Source organism: Triticum aestivum, chromosome 7A, assembly GCF_018294505.1.
Source record: "Triticum aestivum cultivar Chinese Spring chromosome 7A, IWGSC CS RefSeq v2.1, whole genome shotgun sequence".
Classification (NCBI taxonomy): Eukaryota; Viridiplantae; Streptophyta; class Magnoliopsida; order Poales; family Poaceae; genus Triticum; species Triticum aestivum.
The window spans coordinates 714509205-714532349 of record NC_057812.1 but is presented as its reverse complement, the minus strand read 5'-3'; the positions used below and the strand labels follow the sequence as shown (position 1 = coordinate 714532349).

The 23145-nt window shown below is 43.9% G+C and overlaps 2 protein-coding genes across 2 annotated transcripts; both read right to left on the bottom strand.

Annotated features, from left to right (window-relative positions):
• Positions 1-14908: 14908 nt before the first annotated feature.
• On the bottom strand, positions 14909-16010 carry LOC123146957 (chaperone protein dnaJ A6, chloroplastic-like). The gene has a single exon (XM_044566214.1). It carries the CDS (start codon positions 15549-15551, stop codon positions 14976-14978), a length of 576 nt encoding a protein of 191 aa, XP_044422149.1. The 5' UTR covers positions 15552-16010; the 3' UTR covers positions 14909-14975.
• A 4674-nt stretch (positions 16011-20684) lies between these two features.
• LOC123149616 (chaperone protein dnaJ 11, chloroplastic) lies at positions 20685-21651 on the bottom strand. Its single transcript, XM_044569308.1, has one exon. The coding sequence runs from the start codon at positions 21403-21405 to the stop codon at positions 20986-20988; it is 420 nt and encodes a 139-aa protein (XP_044425243.1). The 5' UTR covers positions 21406-21651; the 3' UTR covers positions 20685-20985.
• Between the last annotated feature and the right edge of the window lie 1494 nt (positions 21652-23145).

The following is a 23145-nucleotide window of genomic DNA, read 5'->3' as shown; positions in this document are numbered from 1 at the left end:
CTAGCTTTTACGGTTTAGCCTCTTCGATCTCGTGGTAGATCAACTCTTGTACTACCCATATCATCAAGAATAAATTAAGCAGGACGTAGGGTTTTACCTCCATCAAGAGGGCCCGAACTTGGGTAAAACATCGTGTCCCCTGCCTCCTGTTACCATCCGCCTTAGACGCACAGTTCGGGACCCCCTACCCAAGATCCGCCGGTTTTGACACCGACACTCATCCTCTAATATCTCACATGAGACATTGGGAGTGTAGTTGTCGGGTCTCTTGGGTTTGGACTTTGTTTTTACCTCTTTGGCCATGAGGCATCGATGAGTGAATGGCTTGTCCTTGTTTGGAGAGTCGAAGAGGCCGGTGGTGGAGGAGGAGGTAGTGGCATGCATGGCGAAGGCGGCCGTGCCCACTTGATCATCATCACTGTCATCTTCATCTCCAGACATGTATTCTTCATGAACAAGAGCCTTGTCATCCTTCCTCTTTGCAAACTTGGTGAACTTCTTCTTCTTAAGCACAAGCTTCCTGGACTTGTCTTCATGTCTCTCATAAGGACAATCATGAACAAAGTGTCTTGGGCTATCACAATTGTAGCATTTCCTTCTTCCAAAAGATCTTCCTTGAAGATTTCTTCCTTTGTTTGCCATGGTCCCGGAGTACTTCTTGACTAAGGGAGCCAAGTCTTCTGCAAAATCATTTGCCGGGCACGAGGTATCATTATCTTCCTCACATATCTCTTCACTCACTTCTTCCTCCCTTGAGGATTGGCTCATCACTTTCTTGGCCTTCAAGGCAAGATTGGAGTTCTTGGTTGCTTGAGCTATTGCAAATGTATTCTTGGACTTGGTTTCCAAAAGAACATGGGTAGACAAGGTGGAAACAACTTGAGCCGAAGTCAACTTGTGATAGTCCGGACGTTGATGAACCATCATGACCATGGTATGTTCTGTGAGAACCATAACATCTATGAACTTGTCCTTGATGAATTCATCATTTGTCCAAGTGCACCCAAAGGTTCTCAAGTTGAGCACAAGGGACTTCAACCTTCAGTAAACCTCTTCTGTGGACTCACCCTCATTCCTCACAAAGAGATTGACTTCTTGTTTGAGCAAGGCCAACCGAGATCTTCGAATTGCTTCATCTCCTTCAAGAGCCTCCTCAAGGCAATCCCAAATTTCCTTTGCGGTTTTGAGAAGAGCAATGGAATCACTATAGTCTTTAGTCACAGCGTTGCGAAGCATGTTGTGTGCGGTAGCATTGAGTTGATCGTCAACTGCTTCCCTTGGAGTGAGATTCATTGGGTCCTTGGGGTTGAATCCAGTGACCACAATCCACCACAATTGAGTTGAAGCACTGCGCATGTGAGACTCCATATCTAGCTTCCACTTAGCAAATGCATTAGCTTTCAAAGGGGGCGGAGGCCCAACAGGATTAATGCGGGGATGTTGCAAGGGTTGAGGAGAGTAAAAGGGTTCCACGACATTGTACTGGGGAACTTGAGTACGAGCCGGAGAAGCAAGAGGAGTCATCCGCATCATGAACCTCATTTGGATTAAACGAGTTTGATGCGGACGTCGATGGCTTTAGGCGAGCATCAATTTCCTCCTTGACCGAGGCTCGAACCTCTTTCAACATAGAGACTTTGAGGTCCGCAAACATTGAAATAAGATCGGCTGCTGTCAAGGAGACATTCGGGTTAGTAGTAGCGGCGGGAGCAACGACCGGAGTACCAAGTGTCTCAGTCGCGGCGGGGGGTTGGTTTTGACCATTCCCCGCAACAGGTAGGCCACCTCCCTCATTCCCTAGATTGACCATATCCTCTAAGGTTGTAAAACCTTATATTAGAGCACGAGGCTCTGATACCAATTGAAAGGATCGATACGGTCGACTAGAGGGGGGGTGAATAGGAGACTACAAATTTTAATCTTTCTTGTAGATTTTAAGGCTTAGCGGATAAAAGAGTTCACTAGATATGCAACTAGGTGAATGCAACCTATATGACAAGCAAGCTCCAAGAGAGAAATGATAGGCAACAAACTACTTAGCAAGTCAACAAGCATACAACAACAAGGAAAGATGCGGGAAAGGATTAACCACAAGTGAGACGAGGACGCGGATTTTAACCCGAAGTTCACTCTTCCTTGGGGAAGAGCTAATCTCCGTTTTGAGCGGTGCCAGAGCCAAAGCTTGCGGAATGCCACCAAAGGCTCACCGTATTCTCCTTCGAGTCACCCCCAACGGATGAGCCTCGAATTACTCGGGGTTGGTCTTGAAGGCGACCACCACACCTTTACAAACTTCTCCGGAGCACACCACAAGCAAGGAAGCTTCCGGAGGAACCTCTAACCACCTAGGAGCCCAAGCTCCAAGAGTAACAAGTCAATGGGGAAGAAATGTTGCGGGGAACGCGATTTGGTTTGGTCAAGTTGTAGATCGGGTCTTGCTCTCCCAATCCCCAAAGTTTCAACAAGTTTGGGTGGAGGGATTGAGAGTATTGAGCAAAATGGGGTGTAGCAATGGTGGAGCTCAACAAGACATTAGGGTTAAAGGTTGGAGGTGGAAGAAGGGCATATATATAGTGTTCATGGGCTGGTGGGCATTTCTGCCCGTTGGACCCCGTGCGCACGGGCTAAGTCAGCCCCGTGCGCACAGGGTATCCAGAGACAATCGCACCACCCCGTGCGCACGGGGGTCAAAAGACCCCGTGTGCATGGGGTACCCAGAGAGTCACGCAGTACCCCATGCGCACGGGGTACCCAGAGAGTTGCGCAGTACCCCGTGCGCACGGGGGTCAAAAGACCCCGTGTGCACGGGGTACCCAGTAACTTTCTGTTGCAACTTTCTGAGTACCACAGCACACACACTAGGTTCATTTTAGGTGGTCGGAGTGGGAAGGATAAGAGAGTAAGGCTCAGCAAAGGCATTCCCACACGAAATTTATCCACACAAACCCCTCTTAATAGTGCGGTCTTTCCTATGACTCGAAGCAAACCAAAACTAAACCTTCGAAGCATCGAAAGACCACGCCTTTGTCCTTTTTGAAATGGGGGGGTCGCACATCTCCATCGCGGGCACTTAGAACCAATAACCTGAGATAAACTTTGGCAACCGATATTAGTTCAACTAACCACATTGTCATCACACCAAAATATAGCATAAGTGCCACTAGCACTTTCAATGAGGCTGTGCTCTGATGTCTACTACACAACCTTCTTCTTGTAGACGTTGTTGGACCTCCAAGTTCAGAGGTTTGTAGGACAGTAGCAAATTTCCCTGAAGTGGATTACCTAAGCTTTATCAATCCGTGGGAGGCGTAGGATGAAGATGGTCTCTCTCAAGCAACCCTGCAACCAAATAACAAAGAGTCTTGTGTGTCCCCAACACACCCAATACAATGGTAAATTGTATAGGTGCACTAGTTCGGCGAAGAGATGGTGATACAAGTGTAATATGGATAGTAGATATAGGTTTTCATAATTCAAAAATATAAAAATAGCAAGGTAGCAAGTGATAAAAGTGAGCGTAAACAGTATTGCAATGCTAGGAAACAAGGCCTAGGGTTCATACTTTCACTAGTGCAAGTTCTCTCAACAATAATAACATACTTGGATCATATAACTATCCCTCAACATGCAACAAAGAGTCACTCCAAAGTCACTAATAGCGGAGAACAAATGAAGAGATTATTGTAGGGTACGAAATCACCTCAAAGTTATCCTTTCTGATCGATCTATTCAAGAGTCCGTAGTAAAATAACACGAAGCTATTCTTTCCGTTCTATCTATCCTGGAGTTTGTACTAGAATAACACCTTAAGACACAAATCAACCAAAACCCTAATGTCACCTAGATACTCCAATGTCACCTCAAGTATCCATGGGTATGATTATACGATATGCATCACACAATATCAGATTCATCTATTCAACCAACACAAAGAACTTCAAAGAGTGCCCCAATGTTTCTACCGAAGAATCAAGACGAAAATGTGTGCCAACCCCTATGCATAAGTTCACAAGGTCACTGAACCCACAAGTTAATCACCAAAACATACATCAAGTGGATCACGTGAATATCCCATTGTCACCACAGATAAGCACATGCAAGACATACATCAAGTGTTCTCAAATCCTTAAAGACTCAATCCGATAAGATAACTTCAAAGGGAAAACTCAATCCATTACAAGAGAGTAGAGGGGGAGAAACATCATAAGATCCAACTATAATAGCATAGCTCGCAGTACATCAAGACCGTGCCAAATCAAGAACACGAGAGAGAGAGAGAGAGAGAGCTCAAACACATAGCTACTGGTACATACCCTCAGCCCCGAGGGTGAACTACTCCCTCCTCATCATGGAGAGCACCGGGATGATGAGGATGGCCAGCGGAGAGGGATTCCCCCCTCCGGCAAGGTGCCGGAACGGGTCTAGATTGGTTTTCGGTGACTACGGAGGCTTGCGGCGGCGGAACTCTCGATCTAGGTTAAGTTCTGGAAGTTTGGGGATTTATAGGCGAGGTTGGCATCGAGAACAAGTCAGGGGGGCCCACGAGGAGTCCATGAGGCAGGGGGCGCGCCCTCCACCCTCGTGGGGCCCACGGGACTCCCCTCCGGTAACTCTTCATTCTAGTATTTTTTATATTATCCAGAAATAATATCCGTCGATTTTCAGCGCATTCCGATAACTTTTATTTCTGCACAAAAACAACACCACAGTGGTTCTGCTGAAAATAGCGTCAGACCGTGTTAGTTCTAATCAAATCATACCAAAATTATGTAGAAATATTATAAACATGGCATGAATACATCAAAAATTATAGATACGTTGGAGACGTATCATGCTCCGCCAGGTACCATGTCTTGACCTGCTCATCCATCGTTGACATGTCCGCCCACATCGAGAATGCCAGGTCGGTGTTCCTCTTCTTCGCGGCGATGTTGGTCCGGAGTAGGTTAAACTTGATGACATTGTTCTTCGTCAATGCTGACCACTGCACCTCGGATTTCTCTTCCCTCTGGGTGGCGTGGTTCTTGGCATTGGCGATGCACTGCTCGATGGATGCTTGCAGCTGGTGCGGCGTCCTTCGCTGTCTTGGCTCGTTTATTGTTGCCGTCAGGACGCCCATCCTCCGCCCCCGGCATGGGTGCGTCCGGCTTGTACGTCTCCTTGGCCTTGGCGAGGGTGCACCAGACATCCGCCCACTTCTCGCACTTCTCGATCCGGGTGAACAGGTGGAGGTACTTGAACTCTTGGTCGCTACTGTCCTAAAGGTACATGGTGAACATCCGAACTATCTGTGTTAAAGAACGGGTTTCGGTGACGTACCTGGCGAAAAGAAGCGAGAGCCGGCATGTGTGCATACCTGACCCTCGACATTGGCGCCGCTTTCCGGGCGAGCCGCGATCTCCTTGATGATCCCATGCCATTTGTTGCGGGCCGTTTGGATGATCGCCCAATGGTTTGACATGGTCTTTGAGCCGCGCTACATGTGGATGGTGGCGAAGTAGGGGTCGACTTGATGTGTGTCCAGTACGTGTCGGCGTTCTGGTTCGTGCCCGTGATAGGGTCGAGGCAGACGGTCTTCCATGCTTCGGCGAGGCACTCGTCTTCTATGGACGTCCACTTGACGCGCGGCTCGCCCGTCCTGGCCCCCGCTTCTTCTTTTTCCCTTTCCTCACCGGCACAAGCGCCGGATCCTCCTCCTCCTCGCCGTCATCGAGCTCGTCGTCCATGTCGCCGGTGAGGTCCATTGTATCGTCTTGCACCTAAAACGCGGGGAAGGCGGCGGCGGCGACCGAGCCACTCGTGATGATCTCGTCCATGTCGGCTTCCGTCATGTCGGGTTGCCAAAATGTGACGACGAGGCTTGCAAGAAGGGCAGGGCACCACGACGCAGAGGCGGCATCGGGGAGGCTGCTGATAACCCACAAGTATAGGGGATCGCAACAGTTTTTGAGGGTAGAGTATTCAACCCAAATTTATTGATTCAACACAAGGGGAGCCAAAGAATATTCTCAAGTATTAGCAGCTGAGCTGTCAATTCAACCACACCTAGAAACTTAATATCTGCAGCAAAGTATTTAGTAGCAAAGTAATATGATAGTGGTGATAATAGTGGCAAAAGTAACGGTAGCAGTTTTGGTTTTATAGTGATTGTAACAGTAGCAACGGAAAAGTAAATAAGTGAAGAACAATATATGAAAAGCTCGTAGGCAATGGATCAGTGATGGATAATTCTTTCGGATGCGATTCCTCATGTAATAGTTATAACGTAGGGTGAGACAGAACTAGCTCCAGTTCATCAATGTAATGTAGGCATGTATTCTGAATATAGTCATGCGTGCTTATGGAAAAGAACTTGCATGGCATCTTTTGTCCTACCCTCCCGTGGCAGCGGGGTCCTATTGGAAACTAAGGGATATTGAGGCCTCCTTTTAATAGAGTACCGGACCAAAGCATTAACACATAGTGAATACATGAACTCGTCAAACTACGGTCATCACCGGTAAGTATCCTGATTATTGTCACTTCGGGGTTAATGGATCATAACACATAATAGGTGACTATAGACTTGCAAGATAGGATCAAGAACTCACATATATTCATGAAAATATAATAGGTTCAGATCTGAAATCATGGAACCCGGGCCCTAGTGACAAGCATTAAGCATAGCAAAGTCATAGCAACATCAATCTCAGAATATAGTGGATACTAGGGATCAAACCCTAACGAAAATAACTCAATTACATGATAAATCTCATCCAACCCATCACCGTCCAGCAAGCCTACGATGGAATTACTCACGCACGGCAGTGAGCATCAGATGGAGGAAGGTTGATGATGACGATGGCGATGGATTCCCCTCTCCGGAGCCCTGAACGGGCTCCAGATCAGCCCTCCCGAGAGATATTAGGGCTTGGCGGCGGCTTTGTATCAAAAAACGCGATGAATCCTTCTCTCTGATTTTTCTCCCCGAATGAATATATGGAGTTGGAGTTGAGGTCGGTGGAGCATCAGGGAGCCCACGAGGCAGGGGGGGCACACCCCCCATCCTCGTGGATAGGGTGTGGGCCCCCTGACATGGATTCTTTCGCTAGTATTTTTTATATATTCCAAAAATAATCTCCGTTGATTTTCAGGTCATTCCAAGAACATTTATTTCTGCATAAAAATAACACCATGACAATTCTGCTAAAAACAGCGTCAGTCCGGGTTAGTTCCGTTCATATCATGCAAGTTAGAGTCCAAAACAAGGGCAAAATTATTTGGAAAAGTAGATACGTTGGAGACGTATCAGCTGCGTACACCGAAGGCGAGTAGGTGTACGGGGGGTACTGGACGCCGACGAACGCGGGCGAGGGTGTGCGCTGGTTGGGGTTTAGACCGGAAGGTGAGGCGCGCTGGCCTTGCGGAAAGGTGATGTTGGGGTTGAATCCACAATGTGCGTCGCCGTCGGCTGATGACCCACAAGTACAGGGGATCTATCATAGTCCTTTCGATAAGTAAGAGTGTCGAACCCAACGAGGAGCAAAAGGAAATGATAAGCGGTTTTCAGCAAGGTATTCTCTGCAAGCACTGAAATTATAGGTAACATATAGTTTTGTGATAAGATAATTGGTAACGAGCAACAAGTAACAAAAGTAAATAAAGTGCAGCAAGGTGGCCCAATCCTTTTTGTAGCAAAGGACAAGCCTGGAAAAACTCTTATATAGAGAAAAGAGCTCCCAAGGACACATGGGAATTATCGTCAAGCTAGGTTTCATCACGATCATATGATTCACGTTCGGTACTTTGATAATTTGGTATGTGGGTGGACCGGTGCTTGGGTGCTGTCCTTACTTGGAAAAGCATCCCACTTATGATTAACCTCTATTGCAAGCATCCGCAACTACAACAAAAGTATTAAGGTAAACCTAACCATAGCATAAAACATATGGATCCAAATAAGCCCCTTATGAAGCAACGCATAAACTAGGGTTTAAGCTTCTGTCACTCTAGCAACCCATCATCTACTTATTACTTCCCAATGCCTTCCTCTAGGCCCAAATAATGGTGAAGTGTCATGTAGTCGACGTTCACATAACACCACTAGAGGAGAGACAACATACATCTCATCAAAATATCGAATGAATACCAAATTCACATGACTACTAATAGCAAGACTTCTCCCATGTCCTCAGGAACAAATATAACTACTCACAAAGCATATTCATGTTCATAATCAGAGGGGTATTAATATGCATATAGCATCTGAACATATGATCTTCCACCAAATAAACCAACTAGCATCAACTACAAGGAGTAGTCAACACTACTAGCAACCTACAGGTACCAATCCCAGACTTAGAGAAAAGAATTGGATACAAGAGATGAACTAGGGTTTGAGAGGAGATGGTGCTGGTGAAGATGATGATGGAGATTGACCCCCTCCCGATGAGAGGACCGTTGGTGATGACGATGGCGATGATTTCCCCTTCCCGGGGGGAAGTTTCCACGGCAGAACAGCTCCGCCAGATCCCTAGATTGGTTCCGCCAAGGTTCCGCCTCGTGGTGGCGGAGTCTCGTCCTGAAAGCTGGCTTATGATTTTTTTTCCTCATCGAAAGACTCCATATAGCAGAAGATGGGCATCGGACGGCCACCAGGGGGCCCATAAGGCAGGGGGCGCGCCCCCACCCTCGTGGGCAGGGTGTGGCCCCCTCCAGAACTTCTTGCGCTCAGTATTTTTTATATATTCTGAAAATGACTTCCGTGAAGTTTCAGGACTTTTGGAGCTGTGCAGAATAGGTCTCTAATATTTGCTCCTTTTCCAGCCCAGAATCCCAGCTGCCGACATTCTCCCTTTTTATGTAAACCTTGTAAAATAAGAGAGAATAGGCATAATTATTGTTACATAATGTGTAATAACAGCCCATAATGCAATAAATATCGATATAAAAGCATGATGCAAAATGGACGTATCATCGGCGTAGCCAGGCGAGGGTGCATACCCCCAGGGCTACGGCGGTGGCGAGAAGCTGGCCGGTGACCTGACGCTCTGCTAGCTCCAGGCAGCTTGCGGGACATGGCCGTCGGGCAGATTCATCATCCCCGTGCGAGACGCCTCTGCGTGCTCCGCCGCCGCCGCCGCATCCCGGGCCCTCTTGGCGTTGAGCCTGTTACGCCGGTCAGTGGTGACAGCCTCCCCGCGCTGAACCTCCGCCTTCTAGTCGGCGTTCGACATGCCCGGTGATTCCGGCGGCGCCCTCGACTTCCTCTGCTTCGGCTGGGTGGCCTCGGCAGCAGCAGCGGTGCAAGGGGCCGAATACTTCTTTGACAGCATGGCGGGATAGCAGCAGGATGGTGGGGAGAGGGAGGAGAATGGCGGGAGAAGAGGGGCGGAAGGGGGGATGGAGGGAAATGGAGGGAAAAAGCAGGGGATCGGCATGAAAAGGCTTGTCTCTCGCCGATAGAGTGGACCCACGCACCTTTTGGCTTTGGCCGGCGCCCCCAGGCGCCATCCGGGGGCTTGGGTTGGGCTCGGATTCGCTGGGTGTTATTTCGGCCCAAACTGGCGATAAACAAGGTCCTGGGGGCGCAACTGGGCCGATTTTTCAGCGCTAGTGCTAAAAAATAGCCCTTGGGGGCATGTTGGGGGGGGGCGAATGTAGATGCTCTAAGCTCTGGTCTGGAGCACCCTGAATCATGGCGATGGTTTTCTCTACATTTTATTTTGAAGAAAGAAAAGAAAGGCTACAATAGTTGATTTTGTGGTGTGGTGAGGACTAAGGACAAGAGTTGAATGGGACTAGACAACAAGGAATTCACAAGCATGGAGGGCATCTATATCCTTGTTTTCAGTTACTGTTGGAACTTGATTTTTTTAGAAAAAGAGGATCACTACCCTAGGCCTCTGCATCATTACAATGCACACGACCATATATTTTATTAAGCTTTGAGTACGAGGTTTAAGTATTGAAGTACAAAAGATCAAATAAAAAGTCAGAGCCGACAAAGATAGGATACATGCCGACGCACATAGCCTACTATTGAACCACCAGCCGGACACATTTGGTGATCAGGATTACATATGCCCTTAGTAGACAAGCACTAGACCACCGGAGTTGAAGGCAAGATGGCTTTGGCTTTTTCATAATAAGTGTAGAAGTGCATGCTCTAGCCAATGCAACCAAAAAATCGATCTAATGGAAGAGACTAGGCAGCACATTATACGTCAACAATAAGGAAATAAAGGTTTAATGATTTCTTGGCCAAGCGAATTGATGTGCCATGCAAAGCATGCGTGTTCATGGGAGTAGAGATCCATCTTAACAAGGCGATTGACAAGCAAGTGTAGACCGTAGGCTATATCTTTTCTTCAAGCAATCGTCAAATCATTTGAAAAATAATTAAGATCTATATATCTGACATGCAAACTTCAATAGTCATATCACACTTTGTGTATGCTGCATTTTGACGATGCTAACATAGTGTAGGAACAAAAGAGTACTCCAAATTGTTCAAATTGTTGGCATTATTGATATGTCCTAATAAAATATTGACAAAGGGAGCAGGAACATGTATTGTTCAAAGTGTTTGCATTATTGAAATGTTCAGGTAACATGGAGGCACCATCAGTACTCGGTAGTTAGCGCATAATCACTGAACCACCTTGAGTTGGAGGCAAGATGATTTCCGATTTTTAATAAATTAATAAAGGTTCAATCCATTCTTGGTCGACTGTTGATGTGCCATGCACATCATGAGGACCTGTAGAGACTCATCTTAACAAACTAGTAGCAAATAAGGTAGACCGTAGGATATATCTTTGTTCTTTTATTGTTGAATCAATTGGACTAAGTTTAGAAAACAATATAGTTGATGTCCTAAGGTTCATAATGATTAAGGGCTCTATTGAGGATGCAAACTTCAATACTCTTACTCTGGTGTATGTTGCAGCATGAAAATACCAACATAGTTTAAGAACAAAGGAGTATTGATTGAGCTGACAGCCAAAATTTTAAAACAATGGTGTGGCATGACGGTTAAATACATGGTTAAGAACAACATTTATTTGCAGCGGTACCCTAGAAGAAATTTGGGATACCATAGAATATGGCTTTGTGACAGGGACATTATCTCAAGTCCCTCTAGTAAACCTCATCGAACAGAAAAAAACCCACATTCTTTTGAAATTGTACATAACTAAATGTGAGATTATTGTGAATATCCGCATAGTGTCTACACAGTACACGGCACAACCCGTACTAAATTTTTTCAATTTCCTAATTCAAATAGAGCCTGAGATCAAACACAACTCCAGCAAAAATTATTTCAGTTAGTGTAACCAAGTAAAGTTCATCTTTTGACATCATAGCTGGTGTGATATCTTTTACGTCCTTAATTGTCCCATCGATCTTCTCGGTGAGTGGTTTGGCGGAATCTAACAAATTAAGAGTATAAACATGCTCGTGCATTTTATTATATTCTTAAAATTGTGATATTTATTATTATAAATAATTTTCTATTGTTAAGTAACTTTTACTTTTTTGTCAAAATATTTTTATTTAGTTTTCCGGTAGTGTCGCACATCAACTCCACGAGTCACACACTCTTACACTATTGTCGCTCTCGTCTATCTAATCTCTTCTGCATAGTGTTTGCTTAATAAAATCGGCAAAAGAGTGAGATGGAAACAAATCACACTCGCTATTTCTATATACTCTAGATCTTAGGATGACTTTGCGAGATACGATGGTGTTGGGCAAGATTCATCTATTCATATGGAGCATGATCTTCATGAGGTGGATGAAATCGAGAAAGACAATTCAATAAATAAAAACTTTTGCGCAACCGAACTTGATTACAGGTAGTTGGGATATGTTGGTATATCATGAAAAGTTCAATGTCATTTGATTTAATTAAAAAACTTTATACTCTTTTGTTTCCCACACAAGGATTATTTAACTAAGGATTAAGTTTCTGACACATACGCTATAATGGGCTATTTATACTAAACTTTCCTACTTTAGAATAAAAAATTCACTAAACTATGTTTCTTGTTGACAAAATATTTTCATATACTATATTAATAATATTTTATAAGTATAACTATCAAAATTAAATATATAAACATACTCACATATTTAATTTTAAAATTTTCATAAAAATCTGATATTTAGTAGTATAAATACTTATATAGTGCTAAGTAACTTGCGGTTTTTTGGCCAAACTATTTATATTTGGTTTGGATATTTAATAAAGTATCTTGTTACAACCACCAAATATCTACGCAAACAAATATTATCATCATACTCCACAAATAAATTTACGCTAGTGCATTTGTATTTATCTTTAATTTTTCCAATGCATCTTTAAATATTATATAATTTCGCAAATTGTTTTACATTGTATGAATTGAATAACTTGCTAGATATTCTTTAAATCGATACTAATAAGTTTTGATGTGACTAAATAGATAATTCTAGAGCTTACAAAATGTCTAGATTGGATGAGTATTACAAATACAAACTTGAGTAAGTTGTAGTATTGATCATTTGTTTTCTTACATGGATTTTTTCTACAAAAGTGGTGTGACTTTCCTAAACCGTGTACCTATATCAAGATTATATTGACCTAGCCTATCTTAAATTCACTTGAACCAACTCAGTTGATAAGATTTGAAGATTCACCACACTTGCTAATTTGAGAATTGTATGTCGCGCTAATGTGCAAGCATGCTACTTTTTAGAGTCCTACGAACAAGGGGTGGGGAGGCAGCCTTATTTCCCTATATTAGGTCAGCACTAAGCCTGGCCGCTTGGAGAACCACCTCATGGTAGTGAGTAGAGGAATCTCATATTGCATTGTTAGCCTACAACAACAATGCAGCTCTAAAAGGAATTTCCAGAGAAAGAAGAGATGGCAGGTTTGGGGTGACTAAGGATGAAGAGTCCATCACATAGCCTCAGGTGATACATATGGGGTGCTCTGCGAATAATGACTCAAATTGCACGTGTAAATGAGAGCAGTGATCTAGGCCGTGGTTTTTAGTATCGAACGGTTCATGTGATTGTGATGGCATGATTGTATTGATTGCCTAGTCGAATAGCAAATAAACCACATGTGGGTATAAGAGGACTAAAACGAAGAATTGTCTCGAAAGATATTTTTTCCCCTAATTCTCTATTCTCCATCTTCTGATTGCTCTGCCGAGGAAACTATTAATTAGTTTAATAAAAAAATAGCATTATACTAAATTGAACTACTTTGACCATGTGTTGATATTTAAAACATCAACTATATATGGCATGATAATATGTTTATAATAAATATAATGGAACTAATTGGGTTTCTGGCTCCATTACGTTAGCAACATAATTGTTCCCTCCTCGGTACTCCCTTGAGAAATGACTTTGCTCTTGGGTGGATCTACAATGTATGGCTGGGGTCAACTGATGTCAATGGCTCATTCAAACGGATATATTCTAGAATCCAAACATGAAAATGACTCCCATAATGAAATACCTCGATGCCAGTGATATTACTCCCTCCAAGTGGGAATATAAGTCAGTCATAGAAATTTATATTTTCAATTTGACTAACAAAACATGTGAAATAACATATGTTTCGACCACACACAAAAGAATGTTTAGAGCCTTCATTCGACGATGAATCTTCAAATGTTTTCTTATGGTAGATAACATATGTTTCGCTAGTTAAATTGAAAATATAGAAACACGTGAGAGTAGTCGTCTTGACATGAGTGACCATTTATCCTTACTTCGCTCCTGTGGCTATATGCCCTCGCAGTCTTTTTTTCTACCTATCCAAAACTATGACACTTTTTGGAGAAATTATCCAAAACTATGACATGACAGGCTTGCCGTTCGTTCAGATCGGTAGGCCTTATGTTTCTTCTGTCTAGATGTTGTCGCCTCTCATGGTGGCGCCGACAAGTGGGACAAATTGATGCTGGTACAGGGTTGGTGGCCCGACGGCTGCAGATTTGGCGCTCTTCCCCGTCAACGGCGGCGGAATTCATCAGATCTGGATCCACGTTGGCGCGGGGAACATCCTCGGTCGACACGCCACATCGTCAAGCGCCTGTTCTAAAGGTGTGGTCTTCGGCTCATAATGCCTAAAAGGCTGTGGCGTTGGCCTGGATTTTGGTTTGCTGGTGCTCTGCCTCTTTCACCGGTGTGCGTCTCGACGGTGCTGGTGGCTGGCGGCTATTTCAGATTTGATTGTTTGCAGAGACTCCAATAGATTTATTTGTAATATTCTTTTGTGTGGAGTTTTTTCTGCAAAGTTTTCTGGACGACATCTGTCATGTCCCGGTGTTTCTGATAGTTTCCGCATGTATGTGTGCAATTGAACTCTGTTTATTGATTAATATAATATATGTGGTTCAAAAAAAAGAAATAACTGACATGGATTATTGTACTGTGGTAATTAATTTCATGTAGAATCAAAGAGACAGCTTGCAAGGAAGAAACGATGGACCTGCAGGTGTGATGAGCAATCTTCAAATCATTCAGAAAAAGAGCTACACAGTATATATTCCTTGGCCGTTAATTTACACTAATTAGATTACATATTTGCATTTTGCTGACCAGACACGCAAGAGATCTTTAAAAACGCCTCTTGCTGTGTACAGAGCTCTCGCGTCTGCATCACCCGATTTGGGCCGTCCAATCCTGATCGTACGTTGCACGACAGTCGGAAAGACCTCTCCAGCGTCGTGCCTGAGCGAACCGGGCGGCCGCCGGTTGGTGAGCAATGCTACATTCACGGGGTGTTTACGGGGTTTTACGGGGTTGATTAAGTATTAATGGCTAGGATTTAATTAAGGGCAGCGGGCCCATCGGTGAAAATCAGGGAGGGCGAATTATGAGAGGGCACGTTGGCCACCCCGTATAGGTCCGTCGGATGCACCCCGTGAGTATAGTATTATTGCCGGTTGGGAGCCCGGAGGGCTGCCGTGTTTGTGTTGCTGCACGTTCTACCAGCACTGGTCGGTCTCCCACGTCCTCCGCCGGAACGCCGGCCCGGACATCGCAGGCGCCCGCTGCATCATCATCCCCGCAGCGCGGCAGGCCACGTCCCGGTCGTAGCGCGCGCGCTCATTGGGGTCGGCGAGCGTGGCGTAGGCCGCGTGCAGCCGGATGAACCCCTCGTCGCCGCCGCCACCAGCAGCGTCCGGGTGCACCTCCCTGGCCAGACGCCGGTACGCCATCTTGATCTCCCCCCTGCTGGCTCCCGCGCTCACCCCGAGCACCTCGTAGTGCGTCCTCCCTGTGGGCACCGCCGCCGGTGCCGCCATCATCGAGGACGCCCGCGCCAGCACGCACCGACGAGGCCCAGCCACCCGCCCCGGGCGAGCCGACCGCATCACCGCCGGTGATGACATGAACATTGCTTTCGCGCCACGGATTGTGGTGCCAACTTCTCTTCCCCAACAAGGGGGAAAAGTGACTCGTGCGCCATCCGATCGCGAAATCAATGTGCGAGATGTCATGTAGCATCTGATATGATCGATAGTCCACTTGACCAGATGGCATGGCTTGACATGTGACATATAAAGTTTAGTGGTGAATTAGTGGATATTATAGCTCAAAATGACAGATCGAGCCGGGGATAATACTATTTGTTTTCTTGGCATACTACATGTTGAATTTGAATTTTTGAAATCTGGGTGACATCATACGTGTCATCCTATGGTTCAATATTGCCAACTTGTTTTAGAAAAAAAAACAGTATGAGACTTTGTGTTTGGGTCTCCCAACAAGAATGATAGATTTTCCATGTTCTCACCAAGCTAGGTCTACCGACGCTGACAGATTGTGATTATATTCTTCTTTCATGGTGTGGACTTCTGGCGAACTTGTTATTCTAGCGTTTGAGCTTATGTGGAACAGTCGAATTTCGAAATTCGAATCTCTCTTCATACTGTACGTCGACTTGTCTGACAATAATTCAAGAGTTTTTACTTGTCGCCCCACATGCATAGAGCCATGGTAGATTTTTCCTTGCGACGATGATGGGCTAATCGATTGTGTGGTCACATATTTTTCCTGTTTGGAATTTCAGGGACTTGTTATTCTTTAGTGTTTGTGGTTATCTGAATCCGGTCTACGTCGGCCACAAAAGTGTCCACCTGAAAGTGATAGCTACGTACGCATCTGTAGGTAATGTTCTGCCGTGACTTCTGATTTTTTGCACAAGTCTTTGTACGTATCTGTTATTGTTCTGCATCTAGTCTAGATGTCACAGTCCCTCTGATTTTCCTACACCGTGTTTCTGTTCCTGTTCTAGATGGTTCTAGATGCTAGTATCTCGAGCTACACGTATTGTGCTCGTTCGGAGAAAAATATCGGACGAGTGGGGGAATTAACTTGCAGCCGGCCGGTGTCGGCAAACGGCATGCTTATCATCAAGTACTAGATCGGGATCGCGCCTTGGCGCGAGGGTACCTGTCCCGGCGTTTTTGAAGCAGGTAATGCTAAGTCTGTAGTAATCCTGGTTTAGCATATGCATTCACACATGATAACAATACAGTAAAGATTCAGTACAATTATCAATCTAGTAACAGGAAATAATGTTCATGTAAGGTTGTCTGAATTTCAGTTTCACAGAAAGGTATATTTATTAAAAGACTTCCACTATTTGCACTAGAAGGCGTCGTAGAGCCCTGCAGCGAAAGAAGAAGGGGATCAAGCAATTAAAGAGTCAGTACCATAGAAGTTTGACATGAATATATGCTCACTAAAAGATTTCCATATTTTGCACCAGAAGGCACCAAATACGGTCATCAGATGTGTTCTTACCTCCGAGCTCTCTCAAGTACTTCATGGTTCAATATTGCCAACTTGTTTTAGAAAAAACAGTGTGAGACTTTGTGTTTAGATTCCCCCAACAAGAACAATAGATTTTCAGTTATTGTTGTCGCCGAGCTAAGTCTCGCGACGCTGGCAGATTGTGATTATATTCAAATTTGATGGTGTGCACTCGGCAGGAATTTGTTGTGTGGGACATTCGAATTTCGAAGTTTGAATCTCTCCATTCATACCATTGACTTGTTTAACAAGAAATTCATGAGTTTTTTCTTATCGCCCCACATGCATGGAGCCTCGGTATATCCCCAATCAAGCAGATATTAAATCCAACGGGAAAACACAATACTATGTATAAGGGGCTGCTTAGGCAAACGAAATCAAATCCATAGAATATCAGGCACGAATTTTCTGGCAAATAAGCTATGATGACTTAATCTCCCTATTTATATTGAACTTTCCTACTAGACAATAAGCATTTGTCACTAAATTATGTTTCTCTTTGACAAAATATTTTGATATACTATAGTACTACTATATTCTAAGTATAACTAGCAAAATAAAGTATAAAAAATGCTCACGTATTTTATTATAAAAAAAACAATTTTTATATTTCTTAATATATATTTTTGAGTGCTAAATGACTTGCAATTTTTTGGCAAGAGTATTTTTATTTACTTTAGATTTAATAAGTATCTTATAACAATACATCTCACCAAGTTTTTTTAGGATCCACTAACCAAGTTTTAGTGCTAAACATCGGGGAGATCTAGACCAGTGGATGGGGCTATTTCGATGAACAAGGATGCTTGGTTCTCCTCCCTTTCATAGTTTTATAGGGGTAGTAGATAAGAGTTGTTTAATTAAGCACTAAATTTCTGGCAAATACGTTATAATGAGCAAATCTCCCCTATTTATATTGAACTTTCCTACTGAACAATAAACATTTCTCACTAAATTATGTTTCTCTTTGACAAAATATTTTGATATACTATATTTTCTATTTGACGAATTTTTTTGATATATTGTATTGATATACTATATTTTCTCTTTGACAAAATATTTTAATTTATTGTATTAATATAATTTTTAAGTATAAGTAGCAAAATTAAGTATAGAAACATGCTCACATATTTTATTATAAACAATTCATACAATTGTGATTTTATTAGTATATTTTTCTGAGTGCTAAGTGACTTGCAATTTTTCGGCAAAAGTATTTTTATTTAGTTGAGATATTTAATAACTATGTTGCTACAATGGATTTCACCAAAGATCTATGCAAACCAGTATTATCATCACACTCCAAAAATAAATTTACGCTAGTGCATTTGTATTTGTGTTTAATTTTTCCAATGCATCCTTAAATATCAATATAATTTGGCAGATTGCTTTACGTTGTATGAATCGAGTAACTTGGTAGGTATTCTAGAAATCAATCCTAACAAGTTTTAATGTGAGTAAATAGATAAATCTAGAACTTATGCAATGTCTAGCATGCATGAGTATTACAAATACAACTTACGATAAGTTGTAGTCATTTGTTTTCTTACATGTGTTTTTTTCTACAAAAGTGTTGGGACTCGCCTAAACCGTGTACCCATAGCAAGATTATATTGGCTTTGCCTCTGTTAAATTCGCACGAACTAACTCAGTTTCATAAGATATGAAGATTCACCTGCTAATTTGAAAATTGTATAGCACACTAATGTACATGCATGCTAGTATATCAGGGACGGCCCTGGGCCTGGCCGCTTTGAGGACAACGTCATGGTAGTGGGTAGAGGAATCTCATATTCCATTGTTGGCCTACAGCAATGCAGCCCTAAAAGGAATTTCTAGAGGAAGAAGAGAGGGCAGGTTTGGGGACGATTGAGGATGAAGAGTCCAACACACAGTGTCAGGAGATTCATAGGGGTGTTCTGCAAAAAAATGACTCAAGTTCACATGTAACTGAGAGCGTTGATCCATCGTGTGGTTTTTCGTATTGAACGGTTCGTGCGATTGTGTTCGCGTGATTGTATTGCTTGCCTAATCCCATAGCATATACTCCATCCGTTCCAGAATATAAGGTGTATTGATTTCCGTGCAAGTCAACCATTTGGATGTTTGACCAAGATTATAGAATAAAATAACAACATCTACGATACCTAATAGATAAAACATGAAACTACTTTCCATGATGGATCAAATGATATAAATTTCGTACTGTGAATGTTGATATATTTTTCTAAAAACTCAGTCAAACTTGCACTCCTTTGACTTTTGAAAAACAAATACACCTTATATAAAGGAACGGAGGGAGTAAATCCCTTAGGGATACAAGAGAAGTAAAATGAAGAATTATCTCCTACCTAATATAAAACTGAGTCGGTTCAAGCTAATTTAAGAGAGGCCAAGTCAATGTACACCACTTCTGTAGAAAAGATCCATGTAAGAAAAAAATTGATCAATACTACAACTTATGTAAGTTGCATTTGTAATACTCATCAATGCTAGACATTGCATAAGTTCTAGATTTATCTACTTAGTCATACCAAAACTTGTTAGGATTAATTTCAAGAATATCTACCAAGTTACTCGATTCGTACACTATAAAGCAATCTGCCAAATTATATAGATATTTAATGATGCATTGGAAAGCACGTCAATTAGAGAGGAAATTAATTTTCCATGCTTATATTAGGTAGGACATCAGTTACACATTAATCATGTGATTGCATTGATGCTTTATATGATAGGATATTAATTGCATGCTAAACCTGTTGAGTGTTCATGGTTCAATCTAGGTCGTTGGATTGATATTGTTTGATGGCTGAGATTAATTGGATTTGCCTTTTTGAGTCTTTTTATACTAATATTGTTGGATTGATATTGTTCGATGGCGAATGGTGCGAGCGGTCGAGTCTGGAGCGCCATGTGATGGGATAGAGCCGGGCAGGCATGACGTGCCGATAGCGCATGTTTGTTGACGGCGACACGAGCATGGGGATACGATGTGCATGAAGTTTTTTTAATGTGTTGTGGAAATTGTGGCTGATGTGATGATTTGTTTCCTAATTAAGGTGCAATGATTCCTATTAATATGTTGTGGAGATGATTAAAATTAATTACTAAGTATGTTATTGATGTGAGACAATATTGGGGCAATCCGTACCATTGATGTATGATGGATATGTGGTTGTGATACAATGTTTCTACCTCAACTTGCTTGTTTAATACTCCATCCGTTCCTTTATATAAGGTGTATTTGTTTTCTTGATAAAATTTCACAATGTAAGGTGTATTTCTTTTAATTCCTCGTAATTCTCTTATTAGCCCTCTAAAAATAAAATAATATCCATTTTCTGTTTGTCTCTATCACTTGTAGCTAACCAAAAGATTTTCCAAGGTTAATTTCGTCCTAACTTCTCTATAATTATGTGCCTTGGTCACCGTGCTAAAAATAATACACCTTATATAAAGGAACGAAGGGAGCAGTGGTGGAGATAATTTAATGTGTAATGATTCCTATTAAGGTGTTGTGGAGATGATTAAAATTTGAGTAATAAGTAAATATGTGAATTTGATGTGATACAATATTGGGGCAACCCAGTCCATTGATACATGATGGATATCTGGTCGAGATACAATGTTTATGCCTCAAATCGTTTGTTTAATAGTAGCGGAGATGAAGATGGAGATTAACGATGGCAATTTTACCCATGGGTACAGGTACCCGCGTATACCACCCGCATATCTTCACTTCGCCCGTGTGCCTATATGTCCTCACAATCTTTTGTCTACTTGTCCAAAACTAAGATATGGCATCCTTAAGAAATGACTGACACTGTGGTAATTAATTTCGTGCAGAATCAAAGAGACAACTTTCGAAGAAGAAACAACCGACATGGAGGTAACTAATTCCTTCTATTACCAAAGAGAGCTACCATATATTCCTTGGCTGTTAATTTACAGTAGGTAACTAATTATTTTACATATTTGCATCTTGCTGGCCGGACGCGCAAGAGATCTTTAAAAACGCCTCTTGCCGTGTACAGAGCTCCCGCGTCTGCGTCACCCAATCTGATCGTACGTTGCAAGACAGTCGGAAAGACCATCTCAGCGCCGTGCCTGAGCAAACCGGGCGGCCGCCGGTTGGGGCCCCGGAGGGCAGCCGCGTTTGCCAGGCCGTACGTCCTACCAGCACTGGTCGGTCTCCCACGTCCTCCGCCGGAACGACGGCCCGGCCGCGGCCGTCCGCCGCATCATCACGCCCGCGGCACGGCAGGCCACGTCCCTGTCGTAGCGAGCGCGCTCGTTGGGGTCAGCGAGCGTGGCGTAGGCCGCGTGCAGCCGGATGAACCGCTCGTCGCCGCCACCACCAGCAGCGTCCGGGTGCACCTCCCTGGCCAGACGCCGGTACGCCGCCTTGATCTCCCCCCGGCTGGCCCCCGCGCCCACGCCGAGCACCTCGTAGTGCGTCCTCCCTGCGGCCACCGCTGCCGGCGCCGCCATCGTCGAGGACGCCCGCGCCACCACGCACCGCCGAGGCCCGGCCACCCGCCCCGGGCGAGCCGATCCCATCACCGCCGCCGTCGACGTTGCGAACGTAGCCATCGATGTATCTCCGATCTCTGTTCTTGAGTTCTTGAGCCAAAAGCAGAGCACTTCTTCGTTGCAGTGTTGTCCGGCCTCGTCGAGGAGAGCTGAAACGCCGGTGGATTTATAGAGGCACAAGACAGGGGGTGAGGGCGGAGAAGTGTGCGGTGCCACTCGTACGCGCAGCTCTCGTTCTTATCTCTACAAAGATGTGGAGAAGAAGAAGATTATGTGTGAGCTCCCGCTGAGGCAGCCACCAGTGTGAGTTGCTTGTGGGCCTCTTGAACCTTGCATTCGCGCCACCGATTGTGATGCCAACTTCTCTTCCCCAACAAGGTGGAAAGGGACTCGCCCGCCGTCGGATCGCGAATAGGCGGAATCGCGGGATGTCATGTAGCATCTGATATGATCGATAGTCCACTTGACCACATGGCATGGCTGGACATGACATACAAAGTTTAGCTGTGGATTAGTGGATAGTATAGCTCAAAATGACAGATCGAGCTGTGGATAATACTATTTGTTTTCTTGGCATGCTGACATGTCGAATTATAATTTTCAAATATCGGTGCCATCATATACATAGATCCGTGTCACGCTATGATTCAATATTGCCAACTTGTGTTTTAGAAAAAACAACATGGGACTTTGTGTTTGGGTTCCCTAACTAGTTTTTTCCGTTATTGTTCTCCTCGATCAAGCTAGGTCTCGCGAGGCTGACAGATTGTGATAATATTCTTCTTTCATGGTGTGGACTTCCTGGAACTTTTTATTCTAGCGTTTGTGGTTATGTGGAACATTCGAATTTCGAAGCTCGAATCTCTCTGTTCATACCGTCCACTTGTTTTACAAGAATTCATGAGTTTTTTCTAGTCGCCCCCACATGCATGGAGGTAAGGTAGATTTTTCCTTGGGACGATGATGGGCTAATCGATTGTGTGGTCACATTTTTTTTTCCATTGCTTGGACTTTTGGGGACTTCTTATTCTTTAGTGTTTGTGGTTATCTGAATCCGGTGCACGTCGGCCACGAACTCGTCCGCCTGAAAGTGATAGCTGCGTACGCATCTGCAGGTAATGATCTGCCGTGACCGCTCATTTTTCCACAAGTCTTTGTGTACGTATCTGTTTTTGTTCTGCAACTAGTCTAGATGTCACAGTCCCTCTGGTTTTTCTACACCGCGTTTTTGTCCCTGTTCTAGATGGTTCGAGATGCTAGTATCTTGAGCTACACGTATCGTGTTCCCAGAAAAATATTGTACAGGTGGTGGAATTAACTTGCACCCGGCCGGTGTCGGCCAACGGCTTGCCTATCATCAGGTATTCAGGTATATGGCCGGGGAGGGAGAAGAAGAAATCATGTTGGTCTGAGTTCAGGAACGTCTCCTCTTCATGCAGTCCTACGTGTTGCACATGCCATGTCTAGGCGCCACCGACAAGAAGCCAGTCGGCCATGCATGCACCTGGCATGCAGTAGGGCAAGCGACCAGAGCTGTGACAGATGGACGGGGTTATCAATTAGGTGGGTGGGCCGTCAATTAGACATATAAAGATTACCCCCAATTGTCCGTCATGTTCCTTTGGATCAGATGATACAAAGCATATATTATTTCAGTGTCAGAAAGCAAAGGAGGTTTGGAGAAAACTGGGTCTAGATCAGGTCATTAAAAGAGCGTGCGAAGTTGATTATGCTGGTGAGGCGGTGCTTGAATTCTTGCTTTCTATGCCTGAACGGGAGCTTACGATCTTGGGTATTCCA

Bases quoted from the DNA above. Each gene is read 5' to 3' on its own strand.
- LOC123146957 (XM_044566214.1), bottom strand. From the start codon at position 15,551: ATGTCACATGTCAAGCCATGCCATCTGGTCAAGTGGACTATCGATCAT.
- LOC123149616 (XM_044569308.1), bottom strand. From the start codon at position 21,405: ATGGCTACGTTCGCAACGTCGACGGCGGCGGTGATGGGATCGGCTCGC.